Source organism: Poecilia mexicana, unplaced genomic scaffold (assembly GCF_051168715.1).
Source record: "Poecilia mexicana isolate PSO_F unplaced genomic scaffold, ASM5116871v1 scaffold_17, whole genome shotgun sequence".
NCBI classification, from domain to species: Eukaryota; Metazoa; Chordata; class Actinopteri; order Cyprinodontiformes; family Poeciliidae; genus Poecilia; species Poecilia mexicana.
The window spans coordinates 15080673-15099901 of NW_028263386.1; the positions used below are offsets into that span (position 1 = coordinate 15080673).

The following is a 19229-nucleotide window of genomic DNA, read 5'->3' on the forward strand; positions in this document are numbered from 1 at the left end:
CTTTTTAGAAAAGATTTTCCCATACTGCGTGTAGTAAATTAATTTGAGCCCTGTAATGCTTATTTAAGAGTTAAGATATACTACCTCTAGAAAAGAAAAAAAATTATCCAACTGAACTAGCTCCAATGGCACAAATTAATTCCAAATATTTTTTGAGAAAATTCTACGTTCTGTATGAGGCAGACTTAGGACTCCAATATCAAAATAATCTGAATATTTGGTGTTTAATCTCCCTACCGTAATATACTGCGTACAGCCACTCGCAGTATATTATGTAAATAGTAAAAGGAATTACTACTGCCGTTTCTGACTTAATGGATGTTCATCTTAAGTCAGACAATGACACAATGCCATGTTTATGACATGATCATGAGATGAATAGAAAGACAGATGATGATGATGATGTTTGAGGTGGATACCAGTAGGGAATGTTAGCAAAATATCTTCAATCCACAAAACCTCCATCTCCTATAGGGACTTGCGCGCACACACACACACACACACATGCACGCACGCACGCACGCACGCAAACAAAAGACCTTTTCGCTTAGTTTTGAACGCAATGTTACAAAGGGAGTAGAAAAATAGCCACTTTCGTGCTTTACTTGCGTAGGGCACCGTAAGAGGTAAAGTAATGTTATAGACAGAAACAAACAAGTTCTTATCCCAAGCCTGAAGCTACTTCAATCACACAGAAACCAGTGACAGGAAAACTCTGATCATGTTTCAAAGAGCGTGACCCACAGGTCACACACAAAGAGGAGGTGAACTAGGTGCACATTCCTATTAAAATCGCTTTGAATTTTTTAGCTGAATTGCAACAGGGAATCAGGTAGAGCGATTCCCTCTGTGCCAATGAATGGTAGTAAGCTCGACGATTAGCAGTTTGGCACCATACCTGTTTCACCCGAGGCCTCCCGGGAGAAAACTTCCTCTTTGTGATGGCCGGTTTTCCCATGCCGATCTTCGGCGTGAACGGTATGAGGTTTGTTGTTGGCATTATACTGCTGTGGTCACTCAGCGTGGGTAGGATCTGGGTCTGCGACGGGTCTCTGAGAGGCATCCCTCTGGCCAGAGGAGAAGAGTGCGAGGGAGAGGAGACCATTTCAGCCAATCTCTCCACAGCTGTTTTGACGGGTTTCTCCTCTGAAGACAAACCAGGAAATAACGCATTGGGCGTGCTGTCCAGTGTAGAGTTCATCTCCTCTGATCTACTAGAAGTTGAAGGCTTAACAGTCTCTGCCAAGTTCATGTGAAATGCACCCTCATTCTTCTCTTTGTTAGGTTGCTTAGGAGCAGTTTCCAAGAAAGAAGTCTTCACCACGTCCATACTTGAAGTTTGGTGTAGTGCGACTTCCATTGGTTGTTCCATGAAAGTTACTGATGTAGTACTTGGTTCTTTGGTGGTTGAGATGATGGCCTTAAAATCCTTTGTGCTGGGGTCGACCGTGCCCTGCTCGGGACAGGCCTCTGTATTTGCTGGCTTGATTAGCAACGTGATATCCTGCGTCTGTAGCGCCTCAACGGGCTGCTGGACAAGAAAGGGTTCCTGGCTTGGAGATGACAATGACGCGGAACTTTCTGTAGATGTGAGTTGGGGTCTAGCTGCTGGTTTTGTTTCTGTAAAAGGGTAAACAAAAGTTGGTGTTAAGAACATGAATGAATGAATTGAGGGGCATGGAAACCAACAACATTTTCAGCTGCAAAATCAGTCATGTTCGCAATAAATTAAGTCGAAATGTACAAACCTGGGTTGAATTCTGCTGTAATTTTGTTGACAGAGGGTTCAGTGCCCTGCATCTCAACAGCATCTGCTCCTCCTTGGGCTGCTAAAGAGAGAAAGAGGAACACACTTATTAGTTTACAAAAATACTTCAACGACAGGATAATAGCATATTGTAGAAAATCAACAACAAGCGAGCTCATGAAAGGAATTGTTTTAGGTTTTCACTGCCTTAACTAGCCCTGATGAATGATCCGCAGGCCGAACACTAAAAATCCAATTATTTTCCAATCAGTGAATGCACCACATCCTGGAGGTACCAAATTGTTCTGGTAACAGGGCTCTTTAATGTAGAAGCTGTTGCTGTGTTAAAGGTAGCTATTTGATTCGAGTTGCTAAAAAAAACCTTATAAAACAATAATTCTTACATTTTTTTCATCTGTGTCCTGAAATATTGGTGAAATCCTGCATCCTTTAAAACGGGTGTTCAGAAAAGCAGCAATGGCGGCAAAATTATTTGTGCTGTGTTACACTTAAAATTACAAAAAATATTTTTTTTACAAAGTTTTTAGGCGAGAATGTAGATGCATAGATCTGAAATATCTGCTCAGTTCAACACTGAATCACTTAATTGCAATATTGTTTCAATTTTTTTGGAGATGTTTGCGCCTGTCGGCCACCGTAATGCAGACCCTAAATTTGGACACAGCTGTTTTTTTGTTCGACTCCCTCTAGTGGTCTGGAGCACTTCCGTTTTCAGCACTTTTTGTTTGCATCTTTTCTTTTGTTTGCTGCATTTCATTTGTTTGCGTCTCTTTTTTGTTTGCATGTTTTCTTTGTTGCTGCGCATTTGCACCTGTCGGCCACCGTACATCAGAGCTTTACGAAAACAGCAATCAGAAATCTAGCACAAAATCTCTGATCGGTGTAAGTCTCATTATTATTGACAAGAATCCTAAGGAGATGGATAACACCCACAATAACAAATAGAAAAGTAAAAAACAAAAACAAAAAAAGACAAAACAATAGAAAGTACCTCAGACAGAAGCAACTACCGTGCAACTGGTTGCTACTGGGGGCCTACAGGTCAGAATGCACTTGAAATCATTGTATTGCTTTTTAACAAACTGGTGACTACTATGCCCTTACTCTAGATTTTTTTTTTATGTCCCATGTCTGTTTTGTTTAAAAGCTATCAATTCATTTAACTTGTGCTGTATGAATAGAACCAGTCATCCCTGGCTATCAGGGATCCACACATCGAGCCAATATTCTGCCAGACAGCATCTGACAGTACAGACAGCCTAGTCTTAAGGAGGCACCCACTATTTCAATCCACAAGTTCCCATGTCACACTGATCCTGACACACGCATGCACCTGCTACGCATCAATGCCAGGGAAGGGAGTAACCATGACAACCAACATCCCAGGGTCTGTGTGCTCTGGGCTCATGACTGTGCAGCTTGCAGGTGCTCATCCGGTGCTCATGCCGGAAAGTAAATTAGGAAGATGGGCCTACAACCATCTCTTGCCATCAGCTATTGACCAAGCTGAACACACATTCATTGTAATGAACTCTTTCCAATATTTTTTTACTCTCTGAATAAGCAAACTAAACAGTTTAGATTATTACATAATTAAAACGCTGCAAAAAAAAAAAAAAAATCCTAAAGTCAGGACTAACTTGCACATGCAGGGCAGATTTAATAGCATCTATTAAACGTCGATTAACCTGGAGCGGTGCTAAAACTGGCAGTCAAACAGCTCAAATAAAGAATTTTATTAAAGTACCCATTTGGGTGTATGCCAGATGAGTTATAATTGCAGCTGTTATCTTGTTTCATGTCATATTAAATTCAATCTATAGAGATACAACTGAGGTTTGCATGAGCGAGAATCAGAGTTTTACATTGAGTAATACCAGTAGTATATCTACAGTATTACACTGCTAGTTGATTACATCTGATACAGACAATATTTAAATTAGTCTAAAGCATTGATTCAGTTACTTAAATCTTACTGCACAGATAGAGAGAACACAAATAGCTATTTAAACAGTTGTACCGTTTTCTCTTATCCGTCAGTAAGAACACCAGAAAGCGGTTTCTAGAGAGCATAAAATATATAAATATTGGCTACTGGTAAACAGTAAATATAAAATAGAACATCAAAATAGGCCATTTGCGCTCTGTGATGTCGTCGCTGCAGTCTGACGAGCCAGGTGTGTCATTAAGCAGATTAATACAAAATAAAATTCGCAGACTATTACAAGAAAGTGTGACCTAAAGTAGAACTGCGCAATACAGCAAATGGCAACGGTCAATCACAACATCACGGTTTTCAGGTCAGTAATAGTAAAAGACTGTTTTGTTGTGGACCGTTATGTTTTAAATGTTGTCATGCAACTTTCTCTATTTGCTAAATGTCAGGATATTGCATAAAGGAACACGGCCATGCTTTTAAACAGTTTGAGAAAGCCTAGCTGATATTATGATTTTATGACTTTGTGCCAAGACTAAATCAAAACCACAACAGTTGTTTGGAGGCACACTTTAATGTGTTTTAAAGCCACACCTCAAATACACCACTTTCTTGTGTGACATCACGGAAAAATTAAAAGCAACCAGCCGGGATTAGGTAGAGAGTTGTGTGCTCCACGACTCCGGTTCATCCTTGGATACAAATATCCAGATACTTGAAGTCGCCATGTTTATCTGTTCCAGCAATTATGCAAGAATAAACACAATTTGAAATGATCCGCCATCTTAAAGTTTGAGGAGTCGTGTTCCGAGTCCCAGAGACTCTTTGAATCCCCAGAACAAAAAAAAAAAAAAAAAAAGAAAAAGATGTTGGCTGTAGCTGACAACAGTCATTGCTCACATTATTAATCCTGTACCTATATGGAAAGCCACACAGAAAGAAGCAAGCTATTATGGCATACTGAACATAGAAAAACTTGATTACTTTTATGAATCCACTGAGGGACAAAGACATTAACTTTTGGAGACAAGTCCTATGAAGTATTCAGTGAAGCTTGAAATCCTGAGAATGCCATCCTGATTGTGAAGGACAGAAGATGTAGCATCATGTTGTATGGGTGTTTCTCATAAGGAAAGTGTGTGGAAACATTAAAGCAACATTTCAAGGTATCATTTAGGAAGTTAAAGCTTTGCAAAAATGCTTCTTCCGAATAGACAATGACCGCAAGCCCCACTAAATTCATTAGACAATGGCTTAGAAACAACAAAGTTAATGATTTGGAGCCCTGAATTCAATCCCATAGAGAATTTAGGGGCAGAGTTTAAAAGATGTTTGTGTGAGCAAGGTAGCATGCAAACCCAACTCAGTGGCACCATTTCTGTGAGGAGGAATGGGCCAAAATTACAGCAAACCAAGACGCTCGAGGAAGGAGACAGTTGATGTGATGAACTGGTCAACTCATCTGGCTGAACGAGCTCTACACACACAAGTATGAGAAACACTTGCTAAATAAACCCTCCTTAATTAAGATGGCCCAAACAGGCCTAACATATCTCAAAAAATGGAAAAGCGGGGAAAAGCTGTGCTTTTTCAGCCAAATCTAATAAGGGGATTGTAAATGACCAGAAGTAGAAAAAGAGTGAGCATCTGTGCCTAGTGTGCAAAACAAGCAGACAGACTGTGTGAGTAGTAATGAATGAGCCAGCATTGCTTCAAGGCAGGTTAGCAGACAGGGGACCCATGATATAATCATAATACTCTCATCCATTCTCTACAGTCAGTTGAGTGGGCTGCCTCGACAAGAGTGGGCAGGATAGTGGGCTGCCACTGGCATCCCTAACCTCGCTTGCCGTACATATTTGGGGAGGAATTTTGCACTTCAGTCCTGGCTGACCTCACTTGGACCAGATTGCAGTGCAATGCACTGTCGAACCACAGGTGTTGGTCTTAGTTTTGGAGCGAGTGCAACTCTGAAATGACTCTTGGTGCAAATAAGATTATGGGCATGTGGGTTTCTAACAAGCTGCACAGTGGCGCAGTTGGTAGAGCTGTTGCCTTGCAGCAAGAAGGTTCTGGAGTTTGCATGTTCTCCCTGTGCATGCGTGGGTTTTCTCCGGTTTCCTCCCACAGTCCAAAAAACATGACTATCAGGTTAATTGGCCTCTCCAAATTGCCCCTAGGTGTGAGTGTGTGTATGTCTCTGTGTTGCCCTGCGACAGACTGGCGAGGGCAACACGGGTGTACCCCGCCTCTCGCCCGGAACGATAGATGGAGATAGGCACCAGCAACCCTCCCGACCCCACTGAGGGACAAGGGTGTAAAGAAAATGGATGGATGGATGGATGGGTTTCTAACAAAAAATTGCAAATCTATGTACAAGTCAATAAAAAAAAAAAAAGTATAAATCTTGAGTGTTTGGTCAGTTTCTCAAAATTATAAGTTAGGTTTATCAGATGTCATTATCTAGTAAAACACAGGTAGACTTTACCTTAATGGAAAAACTACTTAGTGATTTAACTGAAATCTACACTTTTGACATTTATTACCTACATATGTTTCTTAAATTAATACAGAAGACAAATCTTTCATTCTTGCTCAAAGGCAATCCATCCCAGCATCCCTATACATTAGAGGGAGCGCATTATACTTCCTTTTAAACAAGTTAGGATAGACCTACAGGCTATACAAAACATTACATTTTTCCACAAAATCATTCTCGCATAATGAGATTTCACTTGCACAGTTCTACCCATTCTGACCTCCGTTTGTAATGAGCTGTTTAAGGGCCTCCTGTCTCTTATGTAAATAAGTTACTGTTGGCCACACAGCAGCAGTGGAAGCGTAAACTCTGTTTACACTCGCACTTTAGACGCATGAAAATGGCCGTACAATTGTATAGCTGCACATCTTAGGCCCTGAGTCAGACCCAGAATGAGTGGGGGCTCCTACACAACCATCAAGGACTGAACAAAACAACAAAACACTTGCCTTTTCAGCAGCCATTGTACAGCGCATACAGCGGTAAAACTAGCTGACTAGCTTTTCTTGTGTTCATATGAAACAGAAAGGTGCCCACTGACTGACATCAGCATTAAGAGGTCTTTTAGATGGCTCTTTTTCCAGACACCAAAAACATTACTTTATTGCCAGAAAATGGCTAGTTGTTTTTTTAAGCACTTGTATTGTTTCTAGAAGCAATAGAGACCATAAAGGAAGTACAAAAATTGAATTGCACATAATAGGTCCTTTTAAAGTAATTTAAAACCAGAGAATTATGAAGAACAACACTGTTTTAATCTGCCACTAGTGGGACACCATATGCTAGTGTGCGAACACTCAGATGTCTCCTTGAAAATAAGGGAGTGTTTCTTTCCGTGCCGCTGCGGTACACACAACACTTCTTACAATTCTTTTACCTTCACACAACTTTCACACAACTTAATTAACGCTGATATTGCAGTACAGGCTGGTATGGCAAACCATTTCTCTGAACTGTATCTCTGTGGCCAGCTGTTCTTTGAATGGATTCTCAACCACAAACCCTGGGTTTCATTTTCAATCACACAAGCTGAAGCTCGGTGTGTGATGCAGCCATTGTTCAACATGTTCAAAAACGCAACAATTTTTGGGCTTATCTTATGCAAATTCGAGATTGTTTGATCAACAAAGAGAAAGGGAGAACAAGATAGAGAGGATCAGAGACTAAAGTGTGTGTAATCTTTTGAACAAAGACCCACCAGGCTTTTGGTCTGGCATGGACAACTTCTCCTCCTGGACGGTGGCTTGAGCAGGCTCTGGATCAGAGTGCAATGGAACAGCGAGTAATTCCGGTTTGGGATCATTGTGCATTTCAGGGGACAGCTGAACACCAGGTTCAAGGTCTTTGTGCTTTTGAGCCGGCGGTAGGCCAGTCTCAGAGTCTATGTGCATGGGGGCCGGCTGAGGACTGAGCTCTGGGCCAATGTCCATGTCCTCTGCCTCCAGCGCCCGCTCTGCAGCAGAAGACCTGCAGTTGGAGCAAACATAGTCCTCCCTGGGGTGGATTTCTCCATGGCCTGAGTTCTGACGCTCACATTCCAGGTGTAGCCATCTGACAGGAGTGCAAAGGAATTCACAGGATTGTTCAACAAATATTTCTACAACACAAATGGTAAGCAAAAGGGCCGAGCACTTGTTTTTTTTCCCCTTACCTTTTACAAGTCTGGCAGAGTAGTAAGTCTTTGTGATGCTCAGGGTCCAGGATGCAGGAGCACATTGGACAGCACAGAGCGGGGTCCTGGTTCTGGACACAGTTCTCACATAACAGACTAGTGTGGTGCCATTGTCCACTGGTTCGTGTTCCGCACTGGATGCAAACCCTGCAGTTCTGTGGAGAAAGTGGCATAATATGCTAGAGCCATTTAGACCAAGTATAGTACAAAAAATAGAGCAGTCATTTCATTAATAAATATATGCCAGGATTATTTAATCCTAAATCTACCTTAGTTATATCAGTAGTTTCATTTATATTTGTTTTGGCTTTATGCTGAATCTTAACTATTTATTTCACTTAAAAGCGCCACATCAAAAAATACAGCCTAGTTGACAGAAAGACTGAAAACAGGGAAGAGCAACAAGCTGCTGTTTTAAACCTGCAATCATGGTTTATAATAAAACGTTTTCAGAAAAATGGGAGTTAAAGCTTGGGAATGAGGCATAGCATTTTTTTTTTTTTTGCTATTCTCCATGAGAATGAGGAATCTAAACATGAAAGTGTGAATATGTAGACAAGATACATTTAAAGCTCAAAAATGTGTGGCACAGATTTTAAGCCGCTATGTTAAATTTGATATGCAAAACATGCAAACGATGAAAATAAAAGGTTCCTCAGAAAATTTGGTTAGAAAATATTTTCTAAAAAAAAAAAAAAACATCACCTAATTTCTTTTTAACATCCACTTAAAGCTTATTCATGAAATGTACAATCGCACAACTGAGTTTGCAGTTTATGAGACCAACCACCCACATAGATCGACAATGTTTATTTTTTTTTTCTTTCTAAAGAAAAGATTCTGCAACTCAATTCAACAAAGACGACGTCAGAGGAACATCGCACAGCAATGACACTGGAAAGATGACTATTTTTTTTTTTCAATCTGTATGTCAGACAGACCACACAACTCAGAACAAAACTGACACACATATGGAGACAGGCGCTGAGACAGGCACTCATGCTGAGGAGATGTGAGCATCAACGATTTGTGTTGGCGTCATTATTCTGTGCCGAGTCAAGCACAGAAGCCAAAATGTGGGGGAACTCTTCACCTGCTGCTTCCTTCTCTGTGACCTACTCCACACAACACTTGTGCATGTACACGCAAGTACACTTTGTACTATCTTTTGGCGCTGAGGCTGAACTGAAACCTTTAAGGGATCAGCTGCTCCGAGTCATTTCTTTCAGCCACAATGTGCATATTCCTTTGGGTCCAAGTCGCTCTACCCAGCAACAGAGCCTTGGTGTATTTATTTTCTTCCCATCTACACACACACACACAGGCACGCACGCACACACACTGAACACAACATGACTCTGCAAAAAAAAAAAAAAAAAAGAAAAAAAAAACAGGAAAATGGAGTGCCATTATGTAAAAACAACGATTTAAACCAACCGCAATAATTTCTCACCGACTGTGTATCAAGTTTCACTGCTTTCATTACAGTTAAGTCACAATTAAAAATAACTTTTTTTTTCAATCAGTCAGGGGATCGAGAAGTTTAGGATGACTCCTACCTTACACCTCCACCCATTGGTTGGCAAAGAGTCGATAGCCGGTTGCAAGCAAAAGGTGTGGTAGCCTTTGTCACACATGTCACACACCAGCATTTTAGTGTCCTCTCCTGGGTTCCTACAGGCAAAACAGAAAACCAAGCGATATTGTGTAAGATTTGAGACGTCCTAATCAGAACCTTTTGTCAGATTCAAAGTCTTTTCTTTCACTGAGTCATATTTCAAAACTTCACTAAAATCAGGTATACATGATCTGCATGGACATTGTGAGTGTGTGCCACTTTATTACGATTTTTAGGTCGAAACATAAACAAGTTACAACAACAGACAAATGCCAACACTAGTTTTGGAAGACATGAATACAGAAATGCTGCTTTAGATATTTGCAGGACCTTCTATGCGGCAGCTGTTAGACTTTATCAACATCACTGACTGCAACAAGCTCAAAAAGTTGTTTACATTCCTGCTGTTGCAAATTTTTAAACAACTAAATCAGAACGTGTTTATGTCCCATTATTTGCACATTTTAGCTTGCCGGTTTTTTTATGCATAAATATACAAGCACGGTTTGTACATTTCATTTTTAAAATTATCCAATTCGATTTCACGTTTCTTACAATATATTTGAATGTAACTTCAAATATAACATTTGGGCTTTCCATACAAAATATAAGACTTAAGCCTCAGTTTATATAAAGGTCAGAGGTTACATGAATTAAGCTTCAGGGTTAAACTCCCAGTTAGTTTTTTCACAAGCCACAGAGGCAAACAAAACAACGTGCATCATGCCTGGGAGCGGTGCAGAAACTAAGAAGGACCGCCAGTGAAAGAGACGGATTCTTTGTAAGGCTTCATTTAGGTGGGAGGTTAAAGTGACTCACTTGCATGTCTGGCAGACTTTGCACTCTGGGCACTGCCAACCTGCCCTTTTTAGAGGGGTCACTGCTATGTCCAGGCACATCCCGTGGTAATGCAGACCACAACTGGTGCAGAAGAGCTGGTCTAGTAGGTCCCCTGGGCTATCGCACAGCACGCAATTTACATCGTCTACAACTATCAAACCAAACACAACAGGCACATCAGTGAATATCTAGCACATGATATTCTTTGTGTAATGGTGCAACTTCTTAACTTACATTTGTGAATTGCCAATTCAATATGTTCTGGGCAGTGGAGTGAAAGACTTCTGATATCTTGAAATGTCCCAGCTGCCCCTGCGCAGGGGTAATGGTAGAGTTGAGCACATCCTTCTGCGCAGCACTTAATGGAGGCTCCAAGGCGCTTACAGTATGCACAGTGCTGTGGAGACAAAGAAAAATAACATAGCTTTTCTTAAAAACAGTCTTCGTCTGCAACAGCATCATAATTTTACCAGCTTCATTAAAGGTTGTGACTAATACTGACTTAAAAAGAAAAAAAGAAAAAGGGAGGATGGATTAGATCCTTCAACATTTCTGGGGGGAAAAAAAACATGAATCTGTATTTTAGGTTTAAGAACAAAACAACAAAATCTCAAACACCTTCTATTGTCCGCCAACTCCATGAGTGTGAACTAATAGCCACAGTGGAGATCAAGTGGCAGAATTGCTATTCAGCTGCTGGACCGTTGGGCTGCAAACAATCAGAGAACTTTGAGCAGCAACACTGCTACCAGACACAGCCAACCGGCTACGAGAGCTGTGCACTGCTGAGTGGCATGACCTTTTCCATTTCACAGCTGAGAGATCCACGCTGCCTCTCTGACCTTTACCAGTCAGCCTGATCCAGCCGCTTTTCTGTGCCTCAATGAAGCAGTCCCTCCCTGCTGCCCTGGTGCATTAAGATGGTGTTAACACCCATTAGTCTACAGATGTTCTCCCTCCACTTACCTTTGTGCTCCCTGAGTCAATGGCTCTGTCCACGTTAAGAAGAGATTGTCCCTCGCCCTCACAAACACCGTCAGACCACAAGGCACAACTCTGATGTGCCCAACATTGCCCTAAAAAATTTCAAGTGATAAAGTATAAGAATAAAAACCTCCAAGGCAAAAACCAGCAATCAAATGGGGTTCAAATACAAAGTTCTCAAACAAAGAAAAGCAAAAAAAGAGAAAAAAAATGCTTGGTTCAAAAAAAAAAAGTTATCACCAATCCTACCTGACTCAAACAGAGACTGGACTTTAAGACCTTGTGGAAGGCCGACGTGAGAAAGCTCATCCCAAAATCGACTGGCAAAGTCTGGTTCTTCATGGCAGGTTTCAGACTCACTGGAGGAGGTGAAATTTAATACAGAAAGGAAGTTTAAAAAAATTTCAAAGCGAGATAATTATACGTAGACTTGCAAAAAGCTGAAATAAGGAGACAAGAAAACTGAGATGAGGGGAAAGTAAAAGGCCATCTATTGTAGTGAATGAAGAGCCTGGTTGTCCTCAGTCATACAATGACTAAAAAGGATGTTTATTTACTTTACACAACACAGAAAATAAATGAAAAAGCATTAGCGTTTCAAAGGGACCTCCATTTCAATCAACAGACAAAAAAAATTAAAAAGATTGTTTTTGACAAGATTGCACACTCATGATGAGACGCCTTATTGTTTACAGCCTAATTATGTAATTATATTCACCTTTCTTCTTACAACTGCACCGTGTCTGCCCATCATACTAATTAAAAAAAATAAATAAACAAAAAAAAAAACATAAAAGGTACCTACTGCCTGGCAGACTGCCAGATCAAACCGCTCTACTCTCATGACAATATTAGGAACAGAGAAAACCAGAATTCAGCTTATTAAAGCCAACAAATATACTAGGCTGTTGTTCAAGAAAGTCAGAGACAGCAGTGACCGGCCAGATTCAATCCCTCCCCAACAACAATATTCGGTGAAGAAGAAGTTATAGAGAGAATAAGACCACAGGGTTACATAGCGTAATCCCTGCTTCTTCGATAACAGAAGTGTGGTGTTTCACTTTGGGAGTCGTCGGTCACGCTGAGGCGATTCACATAGTGAAACTGAAAGCAAAATTGAAGTGGAAAAGTAAGCTGAATTTTGGCGTGTTAGCGGATTCTTCAGACTGCTACTTTTTGAACGTGGAAAACCTTCAGCAGATAACAGGAATGCCGAACATATCATAGCAAAGATACTCCATTTTATCCTTAGAAGAGTCAAATTCTGTCAATCTGTCTCAGGAGTCTTCAGGAAAGTTGAGGAATTATGCTAAAACTAAGGGTCTGGGGGTGTTAATTACAGATACTTTTGTCCAATAATCTATAAGGCTTTACTATAGTTTCATATGTTCAGTGATGCGGAAGGAGACGGCTCTGTAGCTTTCTTTTTTACGCAATTTTTAATGTACCTACATAGATTTTAATGTTACAGTATTTTAAATTCATATAGAAAGATTCTGTTTTATTCATAGCTCAAAGTCACAAACTTAAGTTAACAAAAATCAGTAGCAGCAGATTCCAGATTTACAAAAATCGGTAATCAGGCAAACTATAATTGATTTATCTCCAGAAAATGTCTTAAGAGATCAGAAAGAAAAAAACTGAAGAACACTCCAAGCGTTAAAAAGGATGAGCACAAAGGCTAAGGAGATTTGTGGTTAATTCAATAAATTGTTTTAGTATAGAACTATGATGACTCTGGATATTAAGAAAATCAATAAAAATGAATTGGTCACAAAATAAAACCTCCAGTACCACAAGGGATTAAACCTAAAAACACTTGTGTACCGGTGTGACTTGAATAAATATTTAAAAGTGGCTAATATCCAACAGGAAAATAACATGAACCCTTCAGATTGGTTGGATAATGAGTTTTCTTTATGCAAATGGCCCCCAGTCACCCCATCTCAATTCCACCACGGAAAAAAAAACCACTATAATAACGATGCAGACCCAACCATGCGGCACCAAAGTGTCAGTGTTGACAAAGTGGCAGGAAATAAATTCAAGATATTGTAATTTAAAAATGTGTCAGTTCTAAAAGTTAAATTATACTTTAATCAGGATCAAGATGTGATTCATTTAAAAATAAAAGTAACTCTTCAGCTTTATTTTATTATACAGTCAGACATTCAGCAACCTGCCCACAAAAGAAAACGTTTTATAATACATTGATCAAAACTTTTGAATTTGGAAGCAACATTTACAAACCACTTACATTTTTTGGTTAGTTTTTTTTTTTCTACCTTTCTGATTCATCTTTTAAACAAAAACATTTCGAAGTTGGGCTTACTTGGTTTCCTTCTCTCCTGAGGTGTCGTCAACAGCCGCTTTTGGCTGAGCGGTTACGTCGCCGTCACTTGTCGAGCTTTCCTCACCATTATGGCTGACGGGTGTTTCATGCTGAGATGTGGTGCTGAATACTTGTAGTTCCCCCTGACCCAGAAGGCTACGACCACCACAGTAACAGAAGGCACAGAGACGCTCCCTGAAATCAAGAAAATGCTCATGTTTAACTGTGAAACCTACTGTGAATAAATACAAAGCAATTCATGTGAGCGTGAATTTAAACTTTCTTCACTTCTGGCAAAAGGCATTCAAACGGCTCTCTTTTTCCCCAATTTGAACTGAAAAACATAAATCGTACACACATCTGGACATGAAAATGTTTCGGATTTCTTAAGAAGAAAGCCATCGTTGAAATGACAAAGCTGCGTTGGTAATAAGATCCCAGGAGATGCTGCTGATCTGACCTCGGTCACTAACATCAATGGTACAGACACGCTACGAGATTGATTACAGCCTTTAACAAAGTGACACCTGGGAAGAGCGGACTGCATCCGCCACGCCATGACTTCCACACGTGTGTGCATGAGCAAGGCAAAAACCAATATTCTTCACCGGACAAACTGCACGTTTCTTTAATTCACATACATGTAACCAATATTAACTGTGGGTCAGGCAAAGTTTACTGCTACTGACCTGCTTTTGATTTCTCCACTTGCCGGGACAGATGGTCCTGTTGAACTCTCTGCTGGGGGGCTCTGGGCCAGAGGGGAAGGGCGTTTCTCCTCCTCTGGCGCCTCAGTGGTCTCCACTTCCACAGTCTCCACTGGCTGGATTTGTGTTTCTGCGGAAATAAACAACAAAACCAAGAAATTGATTTGTCAAATATCTACCAATAGCGTATCATGGTTTACAATATATATATATATATATATATATATATATATATATATATATATATATATATATATATATATATATATATTAAGACATACCAATAACTATTGCAGGTTAATTGCACGGAAGTCAGATTTGAGGTCAAAACCTCAAGCATTGATTACAGCTCGCCCACAAGTGAGGCAGAGAAAATAAACACTTCTCAAGTAGCAATGCTTAGTCATAAATCATGTCAAGACTCACAACATCCTGTGTTTATTACCATTACATAATGACTCAATTCAAAAAACCTGAAAACCTGTATTATTACTTAGGAGTAACATTTAACTAGGTCAGTGCAGCAAACATTCAGTGACATCATGTGAAATTTCACACTGACAATTTAAAGATCTTTACATCTAAATAGCTTAACAATCAAGACAGTTAAAGAGTTGTGCAAGAAACTAGAAAACAGTTTTTGACATTAATATTCAAATATCTTTTACATACAGGCGCGTTTCAATAAAGAACAATATTAACAAAAGGTTATTTCCGTGATTTAGTTAAAACTAAAACTATGTTCATCTACTGTACAGCTTGTCCACTCAACACTTGGTCAGGGCACCTTCTGCTTGAATTCCAGAATCAATGCAGTTACATAGAGGCAATCAGCCTTTGACACAGCGGAAGTGTTTAGGAAGCCCAGGGTACTTTGATAGCAGCCTTTAGCTCATCTGCGTTGTTGGGGCTGGTTTCCTCCTTCTGACTTTAATCTGGACAATCAAGCACAGTGTCTTTTGGCAGCATGGGTATACACCAAGCCATGCCAAGAAATGAAATGAGCAGCTCCATGGAGCTTGTCTGCAGAGGGAAGAATTAATTTTTCTAAATTTCCTAGTAGACGGCTGGGTTTGACTTTGGACTCGATTAATCACAGTGGCCCAACACCAGCAGATGACATGGCATCCCAAATCACTGATCCAGTTCTTTGTCTTTTTTAGCCTGGTTAAGACATTTCTGGTTCTGTCTGTGGATCAGGAGAGGCTTAACACATGGAATGTGAGATTTGTAGACCATGTCCTGAATACGTCTGCGTGGTGCCTCTTAAATCTCTGACTCCAGCCAAATTCACTCCCACAAACATTTAAATAGCCTCTCCTTCATGATTCTCCTCAGTCATCACTGTTGCTTATGCACCAGTTTTTTTTTTCCTTCCAGTCAACTTTCTATTACTATCAGGGTTTCCCCATGTGTATTATAAGCCTGGTGGGCTGCCAAGCTATAACCGCCAGGCTTGATTTTATAAAATAAAATAAAATAAAATACACCAGGCCTTGTTGTGATTCCAAAAAAAAAAAAAAAAAGTTTCTTAAAGCTGTAGCAGCCAAAACAAATAGACTCTGTGGCGCTTATTAAAAACTCAACAGTCAGAAAATGGAAAAGCTCGGTCTCATAAATTCAATCTCCCTGTTTGTCCCTCTGTATCCAGCAGGGAGATGCAAAGTGCAGCGGGTCTAGCTCATCAGGCAGGGCCGGTCCAAGGTTGTATGGGACCTTGAGGAGAATTTGATCTAGGGGCCCCTCTTCCTGCTAGGAACATCAGTACCCACAATAGCATTTCATCGTGGATTTAGTTAAATCTGGGAGGGAAGGAATCGAGTTTTATTGGTTGAGCTTAAAAGCAATCAGTGATAATTGTTATTTAATGGAAACCCTGACTATGCTGGCATCAAGCAATCTGAACAGTCAGCATCCAGGGCAATATCCATCTGTGGCTTGGTGTGGAAGGGGTACATTTTGAGAAACTGAATTTAGGGTATTCATAAACTGCATTAAAACATAGCAGAAATAAATGTTAGAAATATATCACTGAATTTAAAAAAAAGTCTATAATGCATTTCACTTTCTAAATAAATAAATGTACTTTTTGAAATATATTCTATTTTATTACATCACTATAGTTTTTCATTTTTTAAAGCCCACAGCCAGAAAAGAAAAATAACCCAAAAAGATAAAAACGCATACTTTGTTTTGTTCGCTAAATAAAAAATGACTGTGGTTTGAGGTAAAACAAAAGACGAGCCAGTTCACAGATTCAGAATTTCTCAATATCTCAGGCACGGCACCAGCGAAGCACTAAGGTGTATAAGAATGGAAGGCCTGGTCATGTGATGTGATGTACACATAAAAAAGCACATAAATGGGTCTGAGGAGACTGATGGGATTTTAAAAAGCTTTTAGAGGGCATTAGCCTTGGGCTCTTTCCCACTGCACCTCAATGCCAATCTCGGAGCAAGAGGAATGATGGAAGTGGAGAGAGAAGAAAAAATGCACAGCCAATGCAGCATCGCAGTTCCATTTAAACCCTTTCAATTATAGCCCTAAAGACGAAGCATGGGGTGCTAAGAAAAAGCTCTCGCTCGTAGTTCTCCTGGTGAGGGGACTCTGCTACCTTTATTGACACACTTCTTGATGCACTCTTGGCAACGGGCTGCCTGGATGCAGAAGCTTACCAAAACCAATGTGTGCGTAACAGATCAAGAAGGGGGTCTTACCTGCATCCTGAGGGTCTGTGGTCTCTGTTATCTCTGTACCATCCATACTGTCCTCCTCATCCACAACAACCCTTCCCCTGGTGCGACCCCTACAGCAAGGAAGACACACAAAGAAACAGAGGAAATCAAAAGGGGAAGAAAAAAAAAAAAAAAACAGAGGCTGGCTAATGAAGTGAAACTGATGGTGTGGTTATGAATTGGTTAAATATAGCCACAACTTCCAAGGTGATTTAATGGAGGTAATAAGAGTCCAGGGCAAGGCAGAGGCTGAGTAGTGATGGGGGATTACAACAGTCATCATCAACACGAACAAAATGGAAAACGCCACTAACCACCACTGAAAGTATCCACATAAAATACTTCCAACAGCACAGTGGAAACTTGTGAGAATCAAAAGATGTCTTCATGTATAATTCACAGCTAGTTATAAACAGAATTATTCTATTAAGATATGCACTGCACCCTAGATACAACCACAAATACGACAAAGCTGGGTAGGCAAAAAGATAGTAGTGCGTGCGTGTGTTTAAAATGCTACTTAAATATGAATATATATAAAGTAAGTCACAAGTGTTTAAAAAAATATTTCTATAGAAAAACCTTTAGAATTCTAGTTATTGAGACAAAACTTTTCTTATCAAATACATTTTGCAAAGGTTTTTTTTTACTCAAGGTGTCGTTTTAGAACAGTTCTAGTTCAGCAATTTGGCAGTAAATATCCAGGCTTTCAATAAAGGCACTTGATCCATCTGACTGCTGGTCTTACATTTTAAAGTCAAAGTCAAAGCAAAAATTAAGTTGTTTTTTGTTGTTGTTGTTTTTTAAAGTAGGAATAGTTATATTTTGGTAGGCCTAAAGTAAAACCCATACACTTTGCACTTTGAGAGGATGAATTGAGCAATGATCTGTAAGACGTTCAAGGTTTTAAACTTTCCCACAACTTCATATCCTGAGGTGTCTGCTGTTCCATGGTCTTCACGATGACGTTGGCACAATAACATTCTCCAACAATCCTCTGGGGCTTAGCAGAACAGATGCATCTACACTATGATTTTGGACGTTTCACACCCAATAGTCCGGTAGGTTCGACTAGGGACCAAAAGTCCAACATTTGATACATTTTCAGACATCGCTGTTTGCTTTCACACTGTACCGTTTCGAACTAATGTAACACTTTGCAAAACCTGCTTGTCTTTCTCGCCTGTGGTAGCGGTGTACCAAGAATCTCTGAAGGAAATGACACAAAAACCTCTGAAGAAGAGAATGAGCGCAACTTCCTTCCTCACGGAATGTAAACAAATTGGAGTGCCACCAGTTTGTAGGATTTCACTTTTGTAAAAGACTACGAACCGTTTCTCCCACTCACGCTAGACAAACAGCTTTGCTTTGTTTTGTTTTGATTTGACCAGAATGCCCTGCGCTATAGTTACCTTCCTGCTTTGGGAACGGTCCCTTCGCATATGAACTCGAACCGCGGCGGAGTTCACTTCAACTGAACCCAAATGAACCGAATTTTCTAGGCAAACAAACTAGAGTTCAACTAAAGCAGACTAAACAGGGCTGGTGTGAATGTACCCTTAGCTTACACATAGGTGGACTATATTTACCAACCAGGTTACTTCTGAAGGCAATTACTTGACCTAAGATTTATTCAGAGGTAGACGAGTAAAAGGAGGGAGAATAAAATACACAGCACTTTCAAAGAGATTTATTTATGAAAACTTTCAAAAACTAATTTACTAACTGTATGTTACTTTGTGTTGATCAAGGAATATAACATAACAGATGACTCTGGTTGTAGTATAATTGAAAGTGAAAAAAAAAAAGAAGAATATGTAGGTGTATATACTAAGTCAACAATACAACACTACGTTTTGCATATTATAGACTTTAACACCCTAACACACTTCTTTATAAACAGCACAAATACCCTTGGCCACTACCACCAAAGAATCAGCCAAGCTAATTCTGGAAACACCATTTATGGTAAAGGTGAGGATACTGAGATGACAATCAACATAAATACAACACTAAACATCATCCACTGTTAGCATGATACATGGGGAGAGCCAAAACAGTCCAAGTGAGAGTGAGACCATCACCATCTACAATAACT

The 19229-nt window shown here is 40.0% G+C and overlaps 1 protein-coding gene across 6 annotated transcripts in view; it reads right to left on the reverse strand.

Annotated features, from left to right (window-relative positions):
• Positions 1 to 19229, reverse strand: part of kmt2cb (lysine (K)-specific methyltransferase 2Cb) — a 75582-nt gene that overhangs the window by 40994 nt on the left and 15359 nt on the right. For 5 of the 6 annotated variants that reach the window (XM_014990398.2, XM_014990396.2, XM_014990393.2 and 2 more), the window contains exons 3-14: positions 17114 to 17202; positions 14379 to 14526; positions 13690 to 13884; positions 11607 to 11716; positions 11340 to 11449; positions 10608 to 10770; positions 10353 to 10524; positions 9475 to 9589; positions 7895 to 8070; positions 7442 to 7794; positions 1749 to 1829; positions 899 to 1620 (exon numbers count right to left, since the gene is read on the reverse strand). In XM_014990398.2, the coding sequence (XP_014845884.2) occupies positions 899 to 1620; positions 1749 to 1829; positions 7442 to 7794; positions 7895 to 8070; positions 9475 to 9589; positions 10353 to 10524; positions 10608 to 10770; positions 11340 to 11449; positions 11607 to 11716; positions 13690 to 13884; positions 14379 to 14526; positions 17114 to 17202 (2434 nt within the window). The remainder of the gene's footprint in view (positions 1 to 898; positions 1621 to 1748; positions 1830 to 7441; positions 7795 to 7894; positions 8071 to 9474; positions 9590 to 10352; positions 10525 to 10607; positions 10771 to 11339; positions 11450 to 11606; positions 11717 to 13689; positions 13885 to 14378; positions 14527 to 17113; positions 17203 to 19229) is intronic. The other variant, XM_088014672.1, reaches the window with a different exon arrangement.